The sequence below is a fragment of the Penicillium coprophilum genome, assembly GCF_028826855.1.
Source record: "Penicillium coprophilum strain IBT 35676 chromosome Unknown utg000005l_segment0_segment0, whole genome shotgun sequence".
Taxonomy (NCBI): domain Eukaryota; kingdom Fungi; phylum Ascomycota; class Eurotiomycetes; order Eurotiales; family Aspergillaceae; genus Penicillium; species Penicillium coprophilum.
This window is the reverse complement of record NW_026622724.1, coordinates 2,008,893-2,028,562: the sequence shown is the minus strand read 5'-3', so window position 1 is coordinate 2,028,562 and position 19,670 is coordinate 2,008,893. Positions and strand designations below refer to the sequence as shown.

The window sequence follows — 19,670 nt, the reverse complement described above, 5'->3', positions numbered from 1 at the left end:
AACATATCAAATGATAGACTTTTTGTACATGTCTACTATCATTACTGCGTATGTCTCTGATAGAACATTGAGCTTGATTAATAGTTGCCTAAACAGCAAGTTGATGGGGAAATACTGATATTGAAAACGTTTTCTCGAGAAATAGAGAACATCTTCGAGGTCATGATAAAGTTGCCTTGTGGAGCTCGAATGGCATGGCACCCGGCAAGCATATATGATTAGGTAATCTCTTAGGGGCCCTGCGCCTGGACTGAGAGATTCGCCTTAGGACTTGTTGCGTTATGATTCCGCCCAATTGACTGTATTTTGTTCTGGTTATGTTTCCAATCCACCGGACGGTCCTGGATGAATGCAGGATTGGAGAACATAGAGATTCAGCGTAATCTGTATACTTTATAAGATACAAACTGATATTTTCGGTTCTTACCGCGATCTGAAATCGTCCTTTGGTGTTATTTTTGAAGACAGCGGTGGTATGAAGCGGATCATCACACCCATGCTACTTGGGGGTCTGCTTTGGAGTCAAGAAATGACTCGGTGCTTCGGAAGTAAAGAAGCAATACCGCCACTGGGCCCCCCGACTATTCCAGTCTAGCCATGGTATACTTGGCTACACCGCGACTCCAGTGAAACTCCAGTGAAGCTGATTTTGCCTTCCCACCAAAGACCCTGTGTGTTATTTTATTCTCGGGTTTGGGCCGAGGGTGGGTCTCGTGGATCCACTCGTAATACAAGCAAGAGAGCAGGGCCTTGGAGACTGAACATCGCTGTCTGCCTCGAGGGCCAGGATATCGAGGTATCACTAATGTCTCTCGGAGTGTTCAAGGCGCAAGGCAACCATGCACCCTGTCAGACCACTTCCCATGTGGGCACGTATAATGATATGTACTCCGTTTCAAATGATGCCCGGGCGCCGACTTGAAATATTAGCAATGGAACTCAAGGGATTTAATCCCTCAGACAATATTTAAACTTCCATGCTAGTTGTATATATATGTGCTGATCAAGAGAGTCTGAGCGAATTTGCCAAGTTGAGTTGCTTTCGCCCACTTGGCCCCCAAAGCCCCGTACACGGGTATATCCGACGCTGACTCCAGTGGTATCTCGTACTCCGTACAAGCTCATCATAAGCAGTCGGAAGCAAACGGATTTAGCCGATGCGCAAACGTAGAGTCAGCCACACATGTGGGAAAGACCATGAAACACATCATACTTGCTACATGGATGTAACATGTCGCATGACTCCAAGGAGGCCAAGGCTTGGCCCTAAACGATCATCCTGCTTTTCCCCCGCATACGCTTTGACGCAGACAATCCACGATGGTAGTGTAAGTATTGAGTCAGGGGTTATGAAGTCGGAGAATTTTCCTACATTCTTGATCACCTCACTATGTATGTACTCCAGGCTCTTTTTTGATCTACATGGGCGCCCGAGCTTACCAATGTAATATTATGGCGTGCCGTGGCTCGTATGCTAGGATCCCTCTTAGAGGCTTAGTGCTGACGGGTGGTATAATATGGCTGTTCTTGGACAAAGCCACCAGTTCACTTTGGGGCTGATCTGCATATGAGCTCACCCCACGGGGAAGTTTGTGCTCTTTTTATATGGGGGAGCCAATCTTCCCCCCCAATTTTCTGGGCAAACTCATCTCCTGAATCTGAAAAGTAATCGAAAAGCTCTTCATGGATCAAAAAATCAACCCGACCCCCCCTCATTATGAGGATGTGGTCAATCCTAAGAAAGAGCCAGATGAGGGCGCCAATCCTGATGCGCCGGAGCGCCGCCAGGCCATCGGTATCAACATCGTTCAGAATCCTTTGATGGTAAGTCAACAACTGAGAACTTGTGAATCTTTCATGGTCTCGAGCATGATCGCTGACTATCTTTGTGTCCACAGCGCAGCTCCCAGGCGCAAGCTATCATCGATGCACGAGCGTACGCCGAGTCGCACGGTATGGCCGAGCACGCCGAGCTATTTGGTCGGGCTGCTGTGGTTGCGCGGAACCCTCAAGACTTTGCAGCTTATGATGGACTCAGTGACGAGGAGCGCACTGCGCTTGCATACGAGAGGGACCATAAATGGCATGGCCCGAAAATGCTGTGGTACTCAATCGGTCTGTGTGCTATCGGAGCCGCCACACAAGGATGGGATCAGACTGGATCCAATGGTGCCAACTTGTCCTTTCCAAAGGACTTCGGTATTGACGGTAAAGGGAAGGATGAGTGGATCGTGGGAATTGTTAACTCCATTATCTTCTTGACCGCTGGTCTTGTGTGAGTGTAGCACCGGTGATGACATCCTTTGTTCCACGCGACTGACCTTGTACATAGTGGTGCTTGGATTGTCGATCCACTGAACCACTATCTTGGTCGAAAAGGCGAGATTTTCGTTACTGCTCTCTGTCTCACTGCAACACCAATTGGCTCTGCCTTTACACGGACATGGCAAGAGCTCTTCGCGGCACGATTTATAATGGGTATTGGTATTGGCGCAAAGAATGCTACAGTACCCATCTACTCAGCTGAGATGGCTCCTGCCAGAATTCGCGGTGCTCTTGTGATGTTTTGGCAACTTTGGGTTGTAGCAGGTGAATATCTCTCATCCTTTGTCTAACGACATAGCTAACCTCCAGTGCAGGTATTTTCTTGGGCTTTGCCGCCAATGTCATTGTCAAAGACGTCCCAAAGATCGCTTGGCGCCTCCAACTCGGTTCCGCATTTATTCCATCATTGGTACTCGCTGCTGGAATTCTTTTCTGTCCTGAGTCTCCCCGCTGGCTTATGAAGCATAACAAACACGCCCAAGCATTCAAGTCGATGTTGCGCTTGCGAGCTCATCCGATTATCGCCGCGAGAGACTACTATTATTCATACATTATCTATGAAGAAGAACTCAAGGAGGCTCGAGGCGCAGGTTATTTCTCCCGTCTGTGGGACTGCTTTGCCGTCCCGAGAATCAGACGTGCCAACTATGGTGCCTCGACTGTGATGATTGCGCAGCAAATGTGCGGTATCAACAGTAAGTTGTGTCCCATCTTGTGAGAGTACCAGTAGTAACATTGTTTTAGTCATTTCATTCTACAGCTCAACGATCTTCCTGGATGCCAAATTCTCAGAAGACCAAGCCTTGTATGCGTCTCTTGGCTACGGTGCTATCCAGGTCGTGGCCACCATCCCTACCTTGTTTTTAATTGACACGAAAGGCCGAAGAACCCTGACTTTAGTTGTAAGTAATTCCGGAATTTCTGGCAGGATATTGCTGACTATTGTTCTTGCGAAGACCTTCCCCTTGATGTGTATCTTCCTGCTAGCTGCTGGTCTTTCTCTTTTAAATAAAACAGAGAGCCAGGCCGCGAAGATTGGACCAGTTGCCTTGTAAGCTTGGTAATCTGTTCACTTTATTTGGGCATACACTGATTGATCTCTTCATCTAGGTTTGTCTATCTGTTTACTATTGCCTACTCCTTAGGCGAAGGGCCAGTCGCTTTCCAATACTCGGCTGAGGTATTCCCCACTATTCAGCGAGAACAAGGAATGGCGTGGGCTGTTTGCATCAACAACACCTTTGGTGGGTATTCAAAACATTGAAAACACCGAATATTTGATTAACAAAGACTTCTCTAGCTGGTATCCTCGGTCTAACTTTCCCTCGAATGAAGACTGTAATGACCCAAACTGGTGCTTGTAAGTTGACACTCCTGGTTAATGGTGTTCAAACGGCTAATCAACCGATCAGTTGGATTCTATGCCGGTCTTAACCTGATCGCTTGGTTTATGATTTTCTGCTTTGTTAGAGAGACTAAGCAGCTGACTCTGGAAGAACTGGACCGTAAGTCAAGTCTCCAATTGAGGTACATGATCATACACTGACATAGATTGCAGAGGTCTTCGCGGTACCAACTAAAAAGTTCATTCATTACGAACTGACTGTGTGGCTTCCTTGGTGGATCAAGCGATATATCTTCAGAAAGAACATTGCCAAGCCACCACCCGTTATTGCACTGGGCGAGGGGGTCAAATAAATGTTCGAACTTGGTATCTTTGGACTGCGAATATTGGATTGATGACTTCTTTTATCGCTGACAGCTCGGTATTCTCCTACTACCTACAAGGTAGACTAATTTACAGGATAACCGCAATGATTTTGGTCGTTACACATGTAGCTATGCATAATGAATGTCTAGCATGCATTCGACGAAATCAATGACTTATTGAGACATTGCTATCATATTATGTACTAGGCACCTGTAAGTAAACATAAGGGATGCTGGCAGGAACGACTGGCCACAGCTTCGAGTTCCAACCCCCCGACGTCAAAGATACTTCTCTTCCCATTTGCACGGCATTATTCTTTGACTTGTATCTTCATATCCCTTCTAGCTATGGATCAAACATATACAGAATGGCGACATTTGATCGACGGCATAGGGGAAGGGCCAGCGAAACCAGACCATTCGACCTCGCATATACAGTTCACAGTTCCATCAACCCCGTCCAATACCTCACTGATACCACATCTTGAGAGCGTCCATCATGTCTTTGGACAAGCACTTAGTGTTGATATACGTTTAATGATTTGGCCCGAAAGCTGGTTCCCAGGGGATGATCGACTGAGCCCCTTGTGGCTCCGGCCTTGGATAAAATTTCCTCAACTCCAAGAGGAGATGTGGAACAAAATCCTCAATGCGCCTGAGCTCGTCAATTCATGTATTTTCCCTCCACCAACCTCAATCCAATACACTGCTCAGCTCGTGAAATGGTACGCGGTGTATTCGGAAGACACTTTGAAGCAATTTGCGCACAGAACACTGGACGACTTTCTCGCGCTGATCGTTAATTTTCTGGAACATGAGCAGCCACTGCGATATACATTCAGTGCCCGCGGAAAGCTGAACTTTGACCGTCCGCGTCATTGCTGCATTTCTGTTGCCAAATGCGGATTCGAAGAGCCAGCATACGCAGTTCTGTATATTCCACCATTTTGTCTGACTTTGCCCGAACTAGTTGCAGGGTTGCGCGCGATATCACCGGTCGATGTCTTCGACAAGGAGCCCAATACATTTGAGGAACATGCCACGACTATTGTGGTTCGTGCGATCGCTCGAATCTATTCAAGAATGATGGGCGCTGGGATCCAGTATGGGTATATCTACACAGGAGAGGCCCTGGTTTTTCTTCACATCGACCCAAAAGACTGTACCGCCATAGAATATTATCTCTGTGTTCCTGGCCGTGACATCGCTGCTCATGGTTATGATCCACATTCAAAATGGGTTCGCCGTACGGCTTTGGGCCAAGTCCTCGCTTTCACACTTCAATCATTTGCTGCCGGTCCACCAACGCAGGAATGGCATGACGCAGTCTATCAATCCTATCGCCCGCTCGAAGGCGACTACTCCCTCCTCATGCCCCAAGCTCCGGATGACATTCGATTCAGCCCGCCAGCAGAGTTTATGTATGAAGACTCGTTCTGGACTAGATTCTGGGGAAATCTCCTGCAAGCAGAGATAAAAGCGAGCGGCCCTGAAAGTCCATCTTCACAAACCTCTGGGTTAGATATTTGCAAGCCTTACTGTACCCAGGCATGCCTCTTCGGTACTTTCGAAAAGGGGCTTCTGGATGAAAACTGTCCAAACGTTGCTGAGCACGGCATGGCAAGACATCAGCTCAACTCACAGGAGATCTGCGACAGGATGAATGAGCAACTTCGAGAAAACCGATATAGAGGATTCCAGCAGCTGCACATTGTTGGTCGAACCTGTTATCTATTGAAAGCAACTTTGCGGTCTCATGGATATACGATGATGATCAAGGCTACCGGCACAAGCCAGTCGCGCAGGATCAAAGCTGAACTGATCAACTATCAGAGTCTGAAATCGCTGCAGGGCTCTCAAATCCCTGTATGTCTTGGGATGTTTGAGCCTAAGATCCCATATTGGTATCACGGGGTTCAAATGAACTACATGCTGCTCCTCAGCTGGTCTGGCATTCGAACGGACGAACATACCACCTATGAAACGACTCAGTATCTTGAACAGGAAATGCGGAAACTTGAAGATATCCTTCAAGAACATGGAGTTGTTCAGAAAGATGCAGCCTTCCGGAATGTGCTGTGGAATCCTGACACAGAGTCCTTCATGATGATTGATTTGGAAGATATGAAATGGCTGAAGGGACCTCCACAGGGTTCCAAGGGACACCGCAGTCGTCAAACACAATCCAGCATAGACGAAATCCGGACATGTAGCTAGTTTAAGAAGGAAGAGACATGGAATGTGCTGATTTGGTGCTCAAAAAAGGTATTGTGAGTAAGAGTTGGTGAGTTGGTCGAGTTGAAAGACAGGGCACCACAAAGATTCTATATTTATTGCCAGCACTATCTTTATTCCGGGTGCCATCTCCCTTATTGCCTGCTGGGCTTCTAAAATCCTGTATAATATGACTCCACTGCGAAAAATCAAAACTCACAAGAATGATCACTCCAAATCAAAACTCTAGACACGTATTAGCACAGATCACTAGTTCACACCGTGAAAAGACATACCATATCAAACCAAACACCACCAGCAAAATTAGACTGACTCTTCCCCTGGTTCTTAAACCCAGCACTCTCATAAAATTTGACCAAATAGTCATGCGCAATAAGCACGACCTTGCTCGCCCCAAAACATCCCCTCCCAAGATGCTTAAGATACGCCCGAACAAGAGCCCTCCCAACCTTCTTGCCCTGATACTCCGGCGAAATAGCAACAGAGTGAATTGCAATGGTATCACCATACTTATGATTCCCAATCAATTCATCATTGACAAATACAGGCTCATCATCGAGTGATCGCCAATTCTCCGGCATTGACATCGATCCGTCTGTGATGCGCGTATAGGGAGTCCGCACTGCAATGACATGTCCAATAAGTTGAGGTGATGATGGATCTTGCTCATTCTCAACAAAGAGGCCCAGACATAGCTCCGGGCATGCTCCCAGGCGATAGCAGAACTAGGTCCGTGTTAGAGGGAATAATTTAAAAGAAGCACCCCTGATGGGAATTGATTATTCGGTTCTAATTCTGACTGACCTTTTCCTCCGAGCATCGCTCCGCCTCTGTAAAAGCTTCTTCGACAGCTACACAGATCTTCACGTCTTCCTTGTTTAGAGTCCGGGTGAAGGCATTGGATCCGCCGAGGCCAGGGATGTGGATGTTCTGGTGCATGATGTCCTTAGATTTGAGGAGAGGAGGCAATTGAAAATAGAAAATAAGAATTCAAATCAGATAGAATTTACATGCCTTTTGAATGAGTCAAGGCCGTTTCTATATCGGCGGGTCCAAGTATGACAAATCGGAGTATTCGGACCGGAGTGTTCGGCGTGGGAACCTTGTCGAAGATCTTTAAAGTCGATCGCTACGCAAATCGTGAAATCCGGAGAAAAAGTGGATATCGAAACACTGAAACATGTTGATATGATGCGTCAAGTGCAAATGATCAAGAGGCTGACGCTATAGTACCTAGCTACACCGCTACTTGTGCACCGTGGCGGAGAGCATACAATATAAATTATTCCTTAGAACTCATTTTATCTACCTATAGGAGCCCAGCCCTAGTTGAGATGAGGGGAATGTAGTTCAAGCCTTTTGCTGTGCAGTGGCTTCGTGGCTAATATCAGGAATAGGCCTTGGGAATCATCCAACTGGCTTAATATTTACAAGTAGATCGGAGATGAGATAATGTACAAATTGACTTGCTAATATTACACACTGTGGTTCCAGCCATTCACAATTTTGCCAACAAGGACTCGACAAAGGTGCGCAGTTCATCTAGCGACACATCCTCTTTCACGCCCAGTCGACGGCACTGCACCTCCAAAGTCTCCTTCTTCTTCCACCCATTGCCAACAACAACAATAATAGGGTATCCGATCAAATCTGCATCACCAAGTTTCCAGCCCATACCCTTGTCCCGGTCATCGAGGATAACATCAACAGGTGCTGAAGCGTCACTGGTAAGAGTATCGTATACCTGATTCGCAACGGTCTCCAGGCCCTTTCCTGAGACCACCACAGCCTCGTAGGGTGCCATAGCACGTGGCCAATTGAGCCCCTTGGAATCAGCAAGTCGATTCGCCACTGCGGAGATCATACGCGAAACACCGATACCGTGACATCCCATCTGCATAGGTACGATTTGTTCCTTGCCTGAGGATTTTGCACCAGGATCTTCAGATCCCTCGAGAAGAGCGGAGTTGACAGAAACAGACGCGTTCAGGACTTTGCTGTACCGCGTCCCCAAGTGGAATGTGTGTCCTAATTCCACGGCAGAGTGGCTAGTTAGCGATCCATGCGCGCACTGCGAGCACTGATCTCCGTTATGTACGCGGACAAGGCTGAGTTTGTTTGTAGTTCCAGGGAATCGGTCCAGCTTGGAGTAATCTATCTCCGAGGCTGTGCAGCCAACTTCCTGGAGAAGATCACTCAGGGGTGGGCGCTGGTATACCCGAACCTGTGAGTCGTATAGATCTACCACACGCGGCTTCTGCGTGGACTTGTTTGCCTTTACGTGGGCGGTCCATCGCTGTAATGGGTTTTCCACGCTCAGATCAAGGTCAATACCGGCGGCGGTTGCCACTGCCTTGACGGCGTGTGAGTTGACATGGCGCTCAACAGGCTCTGTCGCGCCGTCCTGCATCGAAAATTTGGGGTGCCAGCTCCGTACGATGGTGCTGCTATCGTGAGAGATGGCCATCCACATGCCAGTTGAGATTGTTGGTCCACCTTCGACAGGTGCATCATCTGTCTGGAAGCCAGGTGCTGTGTTATGTTCGGACTCCTCAGAGCTGTGCGTCTTGCCGTCTGCGAGTTCCTCGTTATAGACGTGGTCACAGTGCGAGCAGCTGACAACCTCGTCCTCGCCCTTCGGGCTGATGAAGTGATACTCATGGCTCAATGAGCCGCCCATGTTCCCCGAGTCTGCTGCCGCGACTAGGTAAGGAATCTTGAGTTCGTTGAATAATTCTGTGTAGGCATTTTTGACTGCATCATATGTTTTCAGTGCCTCGCTGACACTGTAGTCGAACGTATAGAGGTCTTTCATGATGAACTCTCGCCCACGAAGTAGGCCCTGTCTAGGCCGGGCCTCATCTCTGTACTTTCGCGCTTCATTCATGATATCGTCAGTGAGATTTAAAAGTAATAGATGAACAAAGAGTCTCACTAATTTGATACACCCGCAAAGGCAGGCTCTTGTATGACGTTGTCAGATTCCCCACAAGTGTTGTGATCTCTTCCTCGTGTGTTGGAGCTAAGAGAAATGGGGTATCTTTCCGATCTTTGAATCGAAACAGCTAGTATGAATGTTAATACTATTATGCAAGACACTGGGACTGATCAACGTACTTCGGAACCATCGCTAAGTCTGCCGGACTGTGCCCAGAGCTCTTGCGAGGACATTGAGGATAAAGAGACCTTGGATGCGCCTAAATTTGGGTGAGTTGTCATCCCACGACAGTCACAGGGTGTATCACATACCAAGTGAGCGCATATGCTTGTCAATCAGACGCTCTAGCTTATCTTGGACACGTAGACCAAGTGGAAGTAAATGAAACACCCCAGAATATGCCTGGAGGAGCGTCAGAGAGCTTTACTTGGCAACAAAGATGAGATTGCTCACCTGTCGAAGAAATCCACCTCGGACTAATAGGTCATTGGCATCCTCTAAATCCCCGTTAACATCTGACGATGGTCAATTCCTATCGGGTTTATCGATGGCATACCCTTTTCACCATCAACGGGCTTCTTGGAAATTCCACCAGTAGGAATCCATGTATTTGAAACACGGCTTCTGCCGTCAACCTACATTGAGTCAGTACACACTATGAAGCACATTCAATCAATCTTTGGAAAGCGCGTACGTGAAGATTGCATTGCTGGACGCGCAGGGTCAAGGCTAGCCGCCGCCCGGCTATGCGCCCTGACAGAGGTCGCAGCACAGAAATCATCGGTTAAGATTGTTCAAAGCGCCTGAAACTATTATTCTTGCAATTGAACAGCAGGCTTAACAAAAAATAAGATGTAGAGCGAGCCGAGTTGTCCCTTCTCCCATGTTTCTTATCGTGTTGGTCCGAGCGCCCCGATAACCCGCCGCAAAAGATTTCTCCGTCTAATTTTCTTTCCTCTATCATTCAACCCCAAACACAACACACCATGGCTACAGGGAAAGGAAAGCGCTCTTCGGGCGCAGCTGAGACTGTTCCCGCGACGAGCAAATCAGCTCCCACTGCGGAAACCGTTCCCTCCATGCCAGACGAGAGCGCCTTTGCGGGCCTACGACAGAAAATTGAACAGCGTTTGAAGACCCAGAACCAGAGCACCGGGAAAGGCAAGAAGGATAATACAAAGCCACCAGCCCCTACGGCCAATGCTGTCGCGAATAAAGGGAAGCAGTCTCCCGCCAAACCCAGCCGGCCTCAGGATTCTGCGCAAGGCAAGAAGCGGGATCGCAGCGGCGAGGTGATTGCCCGGGAGCAGAACAAGGGTGGAATGAACAAGCAGGAAAGGCTCAAGATTGGCAAGAAGAGCAACGATGACGAAACACTGCGCCAAGAAATTCTAGCTATGGGTGGCACCGAGGAGGATCTTGATCTTCTTGCTGGCGTCGACTCCGAGTCTGAGGTCGAGGGCGAGCCCGGCAAGGTTGACGATGATCTTCGGAAGCAGCTGTCTAGTATGCTGGAGGCTTCAGGACACGTCGTGCCTGAGGACCTAGCCGATGACGAAGTTGAGGACGTCGAAGAGGAATTAGAGAGCGAAGATGATATCGAGAACAGCGAGGATGATGTAGAGATCAGCGATCCGGAATCTGACATTGAGGAGGCTCCTGCTCCGAAGTACGAAGCTACGGTGCCTAAGGAGTATTTGAAGCTGGTAAGTTTTGGACCGCCTAGCAATACAACGCTTTTGCTAATATGATCATTATAGAATGTTCTTCCTCGGTCCGACTGGTACAATATCCCCATGCCGTCCTCCGCCAAAGACACGAAACAAATGAACGCCTTGCCCCGCCACCTAATGGAGCGCGTTCACGAGCTGGCCAACAAATTGCTACAGGAAGAAAATGAGGAATATGCGGCAGCCCAGAGAGCATCTGCTTCTTCTTCCCACAAGTTCTACTCGACCATTATGGCGTCTGGTACCCTGAGCGATAAAATTTCAGCCCTGACTCTTAACGTCCAAGAGTCCCCTCTGCACAACACCAAGGCACTGGAGACTTTGATTGGTCTCGGAAAGAAGCGTAGCCGTGCGCAGGCAGTTGAAGTTCTGCGATCTTTGAAGGATATGTTCGCACAGGGTACCTTGCTTCCTAGCGACCGACGCTTGAGGTCTTTCACTAATCAACCTGGACTCGTCGCCGCATTCCAAGGCGCCGGTGGGCGGTGGAACGAGAAAGACCCTCTTCCGGGTGGTTTGAAAAAGAGCGAGTTGATTGTATGGGCTTTCGAAAACATCGTTAAAGATCAATACTTCGAGGTCATCAAGATTCTCGAAATTTGGTGCAATGACGAGATCGAATTTTCACGGACCCGAGCCGTCAGTTATGTTTACGAACTTCTAAAGGAAAAGCCAGAACAGGAGACCAATCTCCTGCGGCTTTTGGTCAATAAGCTCGGAGACCCAGGCAAGAAAATTGCCTCTCGGGCATCATACCTGTTGCTGCAACTCATGCAGTCGCATCCTATGATGAAGCCTATCATCATCAAGTCGGTTGAAGAAGTGCTGTTCCGACCTGGGCAGAGCTCACACGCCAAGTACTATGCTGTTATCACTCTGAACCAGACAATCTTGAGATTGAAGGAAGAAAAGGTGGCCGCTCAGCTGCTGGACATCTACTTTGGACTTTTCCTTGTGCTTTTGAAGCCCACCCATCAGGGCCAGGCTGGTTCCAAGGGCAAGCCTGCCCCCAAGGGGAAACATAACAAGCATGGAAAGGGACCAAAGGGCAAAGGCGACGACGATGCTGCCAAGGGACAGGCCCAGGATGACGAGATGCGGGAGAAGCTTATCTCTGGTGTTTTGACCGGTGTCAACCGTGCTTATCCCTTCACTGACTCTGATTCCGAACGGTATGTTTTGTTCACACTCTATACCTCCACGCGATTTACTAAACTGTCCTAGCATGTCGAAGCACCTTGACACCTTGTTCCGTATCACACACTCCTCAAACTTCAACACCAGCATCCAAGCTCTCATGCTGATTCAACAGCTCACGGTGGCTAACAAGGTCTCCGGCGATCGCTTCTACCGCACTTTGTACGAATCCTTGCTCGACCCCCGCGTTGCCACCTCATCCAAGCAATCTCTCTACCTCAACCTCCTATATAAGGCTCTCAAGAATGATCTGAACGTCCGCCGAGTCAAGGCATTTGTGAAGCGTCTTGTCCAGGTACTTGGCATGCACCAGCCCTCTTTCATCTGCGGTGTCTTCTTCATGATCCGTGAGCTCGAGAAGACCTTCACAGGCCTCTCGTCCCTGGTCGATCAGCCAGAGGAGAACGATGATGATGAGGAGGAGGTCTTCCGTGACGTCCTCGATGAGGATGACGAACAGCCGGAACCTGCCCCCGAAGTCGAAGCCAAGAAGCAGAGCAACGTATATGATCCTCGCAAGCGAGACCCTGAGCACAGCAATGCCGAGAGAAGCTGTCTTTGGGAATTGCTGCCTTTCACCACTCATTTCCATCCTTCCGTCTCTCTTAACGCTACCAACCTACTTGAGCACAAGCCCATGAGTGGCAAGCCAGATTTGACTTTGCACACTCTCACTCACTTCCTCGACCGCTTCGTGTACCGCACGCCCAAGGCCAACGCCAGCTCCCGCGGTACTTCTATCATGCAGCCCCTGGGTGGTGGTGAAGTGGCCGATCGTTTGGTCGAGGCCGGCAAGAAGGCAGAGAACCAGATGCCTCTCAACACCGAAGCCTTCTGGAAGAAGAAGGCCAACGATGTTGCTGCTGAGGATGTCTTCTTCCACGAATACTTCACTCGTGTCAACAAGGACAAGGAGAAGGTTCGTTCCAAGAAGAGCAAGGACGTTGAAGCTGAAGATCACTCCGACGAAGGTCTTAGCGAAGACGAGGACCAAATCTGGAAAGCTCTCGTCGACTCTCGCCCCGAGTTGGAAGCGGACGAGGACAGCGACGACGATTTGGACATGTCCGACTTGGAATCTGCTTTGGACTCCGACGAAGATGGCGAAGGCGACGAGGACGAGTCCGATGGCGGCGTCATCTTCAACGACGAGTCGGACGTTCCCTCCGACGAGGAGATGGCCGAGTTCAGCGAGCCCGAGGAAGCCGCTCCCCCAGCCAAGACCAAGAAGGCCGCCAAGAAGCCCTCCAAGGAAGCCGAGGAGGACTCCGACGACTTCGACATGGACGTTTCGGACGACGATGCTTTCATCGACAGCGACGAGGAACTGCCATCGGACATCGAATTCGGTGGAGCCGAACTCGAAGAGCCCGAAAAACCTGCCGATGCTCCCGAGTCGAACCGGAGCAAGCGCCGCAAGCTCAAGCAGCTACCCACTTTTGCCTCCGCGGACGATTACGCTGCACTGCTGGCGAACGAGGACTCCGATGTGGGTATGTAATGTATTTGCACAAAAAGAGTTTGATTATTTCTTACCCCCGTGGGGGCCAAAATTCCTGTTTTGCATCTGGCGTTACAGGTTGCACACATTCCGTTTTATTATTTCTCTTTTTTTACATTGTCATATATATCTATCTCTATCCTATCTATTCCGTCTCTGGAGACTGCAGTCAATACAAGCTCTTTGGAATACACCCGCCTGTCTGGGCAAGACCAGACCAAGACTGCCGATCTTGAACCAAGCCTTTCCCCTCTCTAGGCAAAAATACGTAGTCCTATAGGACAGTCCCCGAGTCCAACCATCGAGGTCGCTCTATACTGCTAGGTTGTTCGCAATGTAGCAAGGGGTACTCTAAGAAATCTCTTAAAACTGTACATCTTGTATTCCGCACTGCAGGTCTCATGTCATCAAGGCAACACGATCTATAGAGGGCATCTAAATAAGCTCAGATCTGTGTGGCGTGAAAGCCCCTTAAATCCCTCGACGCCATCGCTGTGGGTTCGCACGCAAGCGGCTGGAGCCGAGGACTAGAACGTTCAATGTTGATGCGTTCTCGAGTGTGCAATGCTTCCTTTGCGCACATTATGTACCATGTCAGAGATGTACAATACATGTCATATGTATGTTGTAGTATAGTACTCCGTAGGTGCGCATCAACTGGGCATCGAAGGCAAGGGCTCTGGGGGCCAGGGGCCAGATCATGAGTCAGCTGCACGTGGTATACTTGCCTCAGGCGTTGATCACAGCTGACAAGGTGCAGATCCTTCCATTCACACCGAGAGAAAATTATGAAATCCTCGAAGGTATCGTATCTTTGATCAAATACCCCGTATACTCCTTACCGTGCTCCACTCTCCCATGCCGAATCCATGTTCTCGGGGCATGGAATGCATGGATTCAGATTCAGACCTGACCTGGATGGATTCATTCGACCACAGCCATCCGCATGCGGGGCCGCCACAGTCCACCAGACGCATAGAATAACGAGAATAACGCATGGTAAACTATGCGGGCGCGACCGATTTTGCCCAAGTGGATTTACATTTCGAAGCTCCAATCAATGACAGTCTTAGCCCCCCTTTGAGAAAAAGCGGATTCGGTATGTCCGTCGATTTTGATATCAAGGAAAAAACAAGAAAGAGGAGAAGAAAAAGAAAAAGAAAAAGGGCATACTTTGTTGAGAAATCATTTACCATGGACGATGAGATTACATCAAGTCAAATGGGCTGGATCCAACTTCCATGATTCCTTGACATCAGGTCCGATCCCCTAAACTGTTCCAAGTCCCTTGGCACAAACCAAGCGTAAGCCACCAGGCTTCGCCTTCCTAGGTAGGCTTCGCCTATTGCAGCTGAGACCTGACTCCAACGTCATATCTTGACTCTGCGATTTGATTATTTTTTTGCTCCGAATCTCAGTGGGGAACGAGATGGTATTCTCCAGATACCATAATTACCATTGCGATATGATCGCGCCATACCTGGTATTCTCTTATACCGACGTCTAAATTTATTTTTTTCCCATAGAATTTATTATCTTATTTTTTTTCTCTTGAAATCGCTTTTGATCTCTTCCCAACCATCCGGTCCAGTTGAGAATTGCGTGCAGTTCAATACTACCCCAGGTATCCGCATTTGCCCTAATCCGTCCATCTCTGATCACTTCTTCTAACCCCTCAATCACCTAAGATTTGATCATTTGAGCGTGAGTATCTATTGCATCAGTCCAAAGCAGAGGCACAAACACAGAAGACCACAATCCGCTTACACAACACTAGTATCCGATCAATTGTCTCCTCGAACATTACATGCATCTGCAGATCTTCAGCTCTCTCGACTCCACCGAGTTCCGACAAGCGCGGTTCCTCCGCTCTTTAACATAAAAATGGCTGTGTCAAAGGAATCGCCAAATCCTGCCAACTGGGACCATGATCCGGACCACGACCTCACCCCCGAGCTGTCTGACAAGTCCGAGCAGGATCCCAAGCTGAAGGACTTTGATATCGAGGGCCAGGGCCGCCGTGGCTTGCAACATGTCGCTGCCATCGACTCGTCGTCAACGACGGAAAGCATCGGTCGCCAGATTGACATGGAGTCGGAGAACACAATCAAATACCGCACGTGTAGTTGGCAAAAGGTGCGCTTTGTTTTGAAAGGAAGTTGGGAATTATGTGACTGACCTTTCTCTGTCACAGACTGCTGCATTGCTTTTCTCTGAGTATATCTGTCTGGCTATTATGTCCTTTCCTTGGTCATATTCCATTCTGGGTCTGGTTCCCGGTTTAATCTTGACCGTGGTCATTGCCGGCATTGTTCTGTACACTTCGCTGATTACCTGGTATGATATCCTGTTCAATGGCTACGAGCCTTGTGGTACGCCGCAATACTAATTTTTGTATAGGAGATTCTGTCTGCGACACCCGGAAGTCCGCGACGTGTGTGACATCGGTCAGTATCTGTTCTGGGACTCCAAGATTGCGTGGTGGGCCACCGCAGTCATGTTCCTTCTGAACAACACTTTCATTCAGGGCCTGCACTGTGTGGTGGGTGCCCAGTACTTAAACACGATGTCCGGCGGTGCAGTATGCACAGTAGTCTTTTCGATGGTTGTGGCCATCATTTCCTGGGTTTTCTCGCTGCCCCGTACTTTCAGCACGCTGTCCAAAGTCGCAACCCTCTCAGCATTCTTCACATTTGTCTCCGTCGTCCTTGCTGCCGTGTTCGCTGCTGTTGAAGACCACCCAGCAAAATACTCTGCTGCACTGGGAGAACCTATTGTGCTTGTCATCCCTGCGAAGGGCACGACATTTGTCAAGGGCATGAATGCCTTTTTGAACATTAGCTACACCTTCATTGGACAAATCACCCTTCCCAGTTTCATTGCCGAGATGAAGGAGCCCCGCGACTTCTGGAAGTCCGTGACAGCCGTGACAATCGCCGAGATCATCGTCTTCAGCGTCGTCGGCGCAGTCACCTACGTCTATGTCGGTAACCAGTACATGGTTGCGCCGGCCTTTGGCTCCATCGGCGACGACGTGTTCAAGAAGGTCTCCTTCTCGTTTATGATCCCGACCATTATTTTCTTGGGCGTGCTGTACGCCTCCGTCTCAGCCCGTTTCATCTTCTTCCGCCTGTTCGAGGGCACCCGCCACAAGGGCAATAACACGGTCATTGGGTGGGCCGCTTGGGGTGCAATTCTTGCCGGGCTTTGGCTTGCAGCCTTTATCATTGCCGAAGTCATTCCCTTCTTCTCCGATTTGCTATCTATCATGAGCTCCCTCTTTGATTCTTTCTTCGGATTCATTTTCTGGGGTGTCGCTTATATCCGCATGCGCGCTGAGGACCACGGACCCCGGTTCTTTATGATCCGAGGAATCCGGGGCTGGCTCGGATTCATTTTTAATGTCTTCTTAATTCTCGTTGGTTTCTTCTTTTTGGGACCCGGAACATACGTAAGTGGTGAACCCTTGTATGGCTTGCTTTGACTTTTTTGTTCTCATGCTAACAAATATTCCTTCTAGGCTGCTGTCATGTCCGTAGTCACTAGCTACGCGGACGGCGCTGTCGGTGGTGTTTTCACATGTGCCAGCAACGGATTGTAAATCTCACCGCAGGGCGGGGAGTTTGTCATGTTTTTTATCTTCATCTTCGCATTTGGATCTCCTATGCACGTTGTTTCCGATCTACCGGGCCACAGACCCCGGGGACTTTATGACTGTGACGACCGAGAAGGGAAAGTGGCGGATAATCGTGGATTTGACATACCACTTGATCACCTTTGAGATATTTGGAACTGTTTTTCAGAGTGCAGATTCCGTCGCAGGGTTTCAATTGCTCTGTATAGCTTTGCGGGGAAAAGGCCTGGATCTTGGGATCTGTTCCCCTTATATGTATATTCTTACCCCTGCAACATCTGCAGCATTTGGCTCCTTTAATTGAATGTAGGCGATCGGCTTGGAGACTGCAATTCGGCTCTCCGGCTATGATTCGCCATCGCCGCGGCAATACTCCGATGACGTTTTGGTCTGCCAATCAACGTAGTTATGTACCTGAGTTGTACAGGAATACAATTGCCACCGACGGGAAAGGTAAACAGTAATCCACCGACTGTACCAGTGTGACTCCGACGAATAGACTACTGATATAGTCAATCTAAAACTAGTACGGAGCACCTAGCCAACAGTGTTTAACGTCCAAATCGGGTAACCAGCTTCTCCCCGATCGCCTATCACCACGTGATTTTCCCGTGATGCTTCCCCGACGGTGAATTGGTGACTTCTCTCAATTCGTTTCTTCCTCTTTCTCTCTTTTCTTTTGTCAATTCAAGTCCTTCAGCATTGATTCGCCATGTCGAGCGTCCGTATCATCAGACGAGGTGTTGACCTCGCCGCCACAAGGGCCGCCGCCCTCAACCTTCCCCGCGCCTCTATCGGCTCCACTGTACTTCGGCGAGAGCTCTCCTCCGCGGCTATCGTGCGACCAACTGTCGTTCGCTCATTGAAAGCCAATGCCCCCGTCGTGGCCGTAGCTTCGCGTGCTAGAAACCAGGCTGTGCGCTATGCCTCTAGCTCCAGCGAGCCTCTTAGCAAGACCCAGCTGTATGACTTGCATGTGGAGCACGGTGCCAAGATGGTGCCTTTCGCCGGGTTCGATATGCCTTTGCAGTATGCGGATTTGAGCCATGTTGAAAGTCACATGTGGACTCGCGAGAAGGCCAGTCTTTTCGACGTAAGCCACATGTAAGTCAACCGTCTCCGAGCCAAAATAACCCCGCAATGGCTAATCAAATTCCCCATGTACAGGGTCCAGCACCAACTCAGCGGCCCCGGAGCAATTGAACTCCTGAAGAAGGTGACTCCTTCCTCAGTCGACAAGCTAGCCCCAAATACCTCCACCCTCTCCTGCCTTCTCGAGGAAGGCACTGGCGGCATGGTCGACGACTGCGTCATCACCCGCCGCACCGAAGACAGCTTCTACTTCGTCACAAACGCCGGCCGCCGCACAGAGGACCTGGCCTTCCTAACCACCGAGATCGACGCCTACCGCTCCAAGCACGGAGCCGACAGCATCAAATGGGAGATCCTCGCAGACCGCGCGCTGGTCGCGCTCCAAGGACCCCTCGCCACCTCCGTCCTCCAACCCCTCATCCACACCGCAAACACCCCCTCCTCCGAAACAGATTTGAGCACCCTCTACTTCGGCAACTGCCGCGAGCTGTACCTCACCCTCCCAGACGGCAGCGCAACCCCACACCCGCTCCTCATCTCCCGCACCGGCTACACCGGCGAAGACGGCTTCGAGATCTCAATCCCAACTTCCGGCGCCCCATCCCTCCCCCGACAAGTCACTGAGCTCCTCCTTGCCGACAGCAGCAAATCTCGTCTCGCCGGTCTGGCAGCCCGTGACTCCCTCCGTCTGGAGGCAGGCATGTGCCTCTACGGCCATGATATCTCTACCGCGCAGACCCCGCCTGCCGCGGCCCTTGGCTGGGTCGTCGGCCGTGATCGTCGCGATCCTGCAACTGCTACCTTCAACGGTGCTTCTACTATCCTTTCCCAACTCGCCAGCCCCAAGACTATCCCACAGCGTCGCGTCGGACTTTCCGTTGAGAAGGGTCCCCCAGCTCGTGAGGGCGCTCTTGTCGTCGATATCTCTGACCCGGCAAACCCAGTTGAGGTCGGCGTTGTCACCTCAGGTTTGCCCAGCCCGTCGCTTGGTGGTGCCAATATTGCTATGGCGTATGTCAAGCAAGGGCTCCACACCAAGGGTACTGAGCTTGCTGTTAAGGTCCGCAATAAGGTCCGCAAGGCTACTGTTGTTGGTATGCCTTGGATTACCAGCAAGTTCTATCGTCCTCCCCAATAGAAGATAGAAGATCAACTGTTCTTCTATTTCTATATTGGATTTTGTGATTTTCGGTTTCTTGTTCCTTACAATGGAGGGACCCCCGCGAAAGACTAGCGTTGAGATGACTTATTACTTGGCCTTTGTATATATGTTCCGATTTTACGACTGATATTCATCATATCAAAAGA

The 19,670-nt window shown here is 49.6% G+C and overlaps 7 protein-coding genes across 7 annotated transcripts; 5 read left to right on the top strand and 2 right to left on the bottom strand.

The window, feature by feature from the left end:
- Positions 1–1,683: 1,683 nt before the first annotated feature.
- N7500_008356 (Major facilitator superfamily domain general substrate transporter) lies at positions 1,684–4,023 on the top strand (the record flags this gene model as incomplete). The annotated part of the gene is made up of 10 exons (XM_056679500.1): positions 1,684–1,824; positions 1,899–2,275; positions 2,333–2,589; positions 2,640–3,020; positions 3,070–3,227; positions 3,282–3,376; positions 3,436–3,569; positions 3,626–3,685; positions 3,738–3,830; positions 3,884–4,023. The coding sequence occupies 10 exons, from the start codon at positions 1,684–1,686 to the stop codon at positions 4,021–4,023; spliced, it is 1,836 nt and encodes a 611-aa protein (XP_056529872.1).
- Positions 4,024–4,383: 360 nt separating this feature from the next.
- N7500_008355 (uncharacterized protein) lies at positions 4,384–6,252 on the top strand (the record flags this gene model as incomplete). The annotated part of the gene is made up of 1 exon (XM_056679499.1): positions 4,384–6,252. The coding sequence occupies one exon, from the start codon at positions 4,384–4,386 to the stop codon at positions 6,250–6,252; it is 1,869 nt and encodes a 622-aa protein (XP_056529871.1).
- A 225-nt stretch (positions 6,253–6,477) lies between these two features.
- Positions 6,478–7,209, bottom strand: N7500_008354 (uncharacterized protein; the record flags this gene model as incomplete). Its single annotated transcript, XM_056679498.1, has 3 exons — positions 6,478–6,495; positions 6,546–6,995; positions 7,075–7,209. 3 exons carry the CDS (start codon positions 7,207–7,209, stop codon positions 6,478–6,480), a joined length of 603 nt encoding a protein of 200 aa, XP_056529870.1.
- Positions 7,210–7,768: 559 nt separating this feature from the next.
- Positions 7,769–9,989, bottom strand: N7500_008353 (putative proline--tRNA ligase AIM10; the record flags this gene model as incomplete). The annotated part of the gene is made up of 7 exons (XM_056679497.1): positions 7,769–9,147; positions 9,206–9,335; positions 9,388–9,467; positions 9,520–9,610; positions 9,662–9,705; positions 9,765–9,843; positions 9,903–9,989. 7 exons carry the CDS (start codon positions 9,987–9,989, stop codon positions 7,769–7,771), a joined length of 1,890 nt encoding a protein of 629 aa, XP_056529869.1.
- On the top strand, positions 9,866–13,636 carry N7500_008352 (RNA-binding ribosome biosynthesis protein MAK21; the record flags this gene model as incomplete). The annotated part of the gene is made up of 4 exons (XM_056679496.1): positions 9,866–10,000; positions 10,069–10,914; positions 10,969–12,110; positions 12,163–13,636. 4 exons carry the CDS (start codon positions 9,866–9,868, stop codon positions 13,634–13,636), a joined length of 3,597 nt encoding a protein of 1,198 aa, XP_056529868.1.
- A 1,884-nt stretch (positions 13,637–15,520) lies between these two features.
- Positions 15,521–17,237, top strand: N7500_008351 (putative neutral amino acid permease; the record flags this gene model as incomplete). Its single annotated transcript, XM_056679495.1, has 4 exons — positions 15,521–15,772; positions 15,831–15,973; positions 16,037–17,087; positions 17,157–17,237. The coding sequence occupies 4 exons, from the start codon at positions 15,521–15,523 to the stop codon at positions 17,235–17,237; spliced, it is 1,527 nt and encodes a 508-aa protein (XP_056529867.1).
- A 745-nt stretch (positions 17,238–17,982) lies between these two features.
- Positions 17,983–19,500, top strand: N7500_008350 (glycine decarboxylase subunit T; the record flags this gene model as incomplete). Its single annotated transcript, XM_056679494.1, has 2 exons — positions 17,983–18,374; positions 18,438–19,500. The coding sequence occupies 2 exons, from the start codon at positions 17,983–17,985 to the stop codon at positions 19,498–19,500; spliced, it is 1,455 nt and encodes a 484-aa protein (XP_056529866.1).
- Positions 19,501–19,670: the final 170 nt, after the last annotated feature.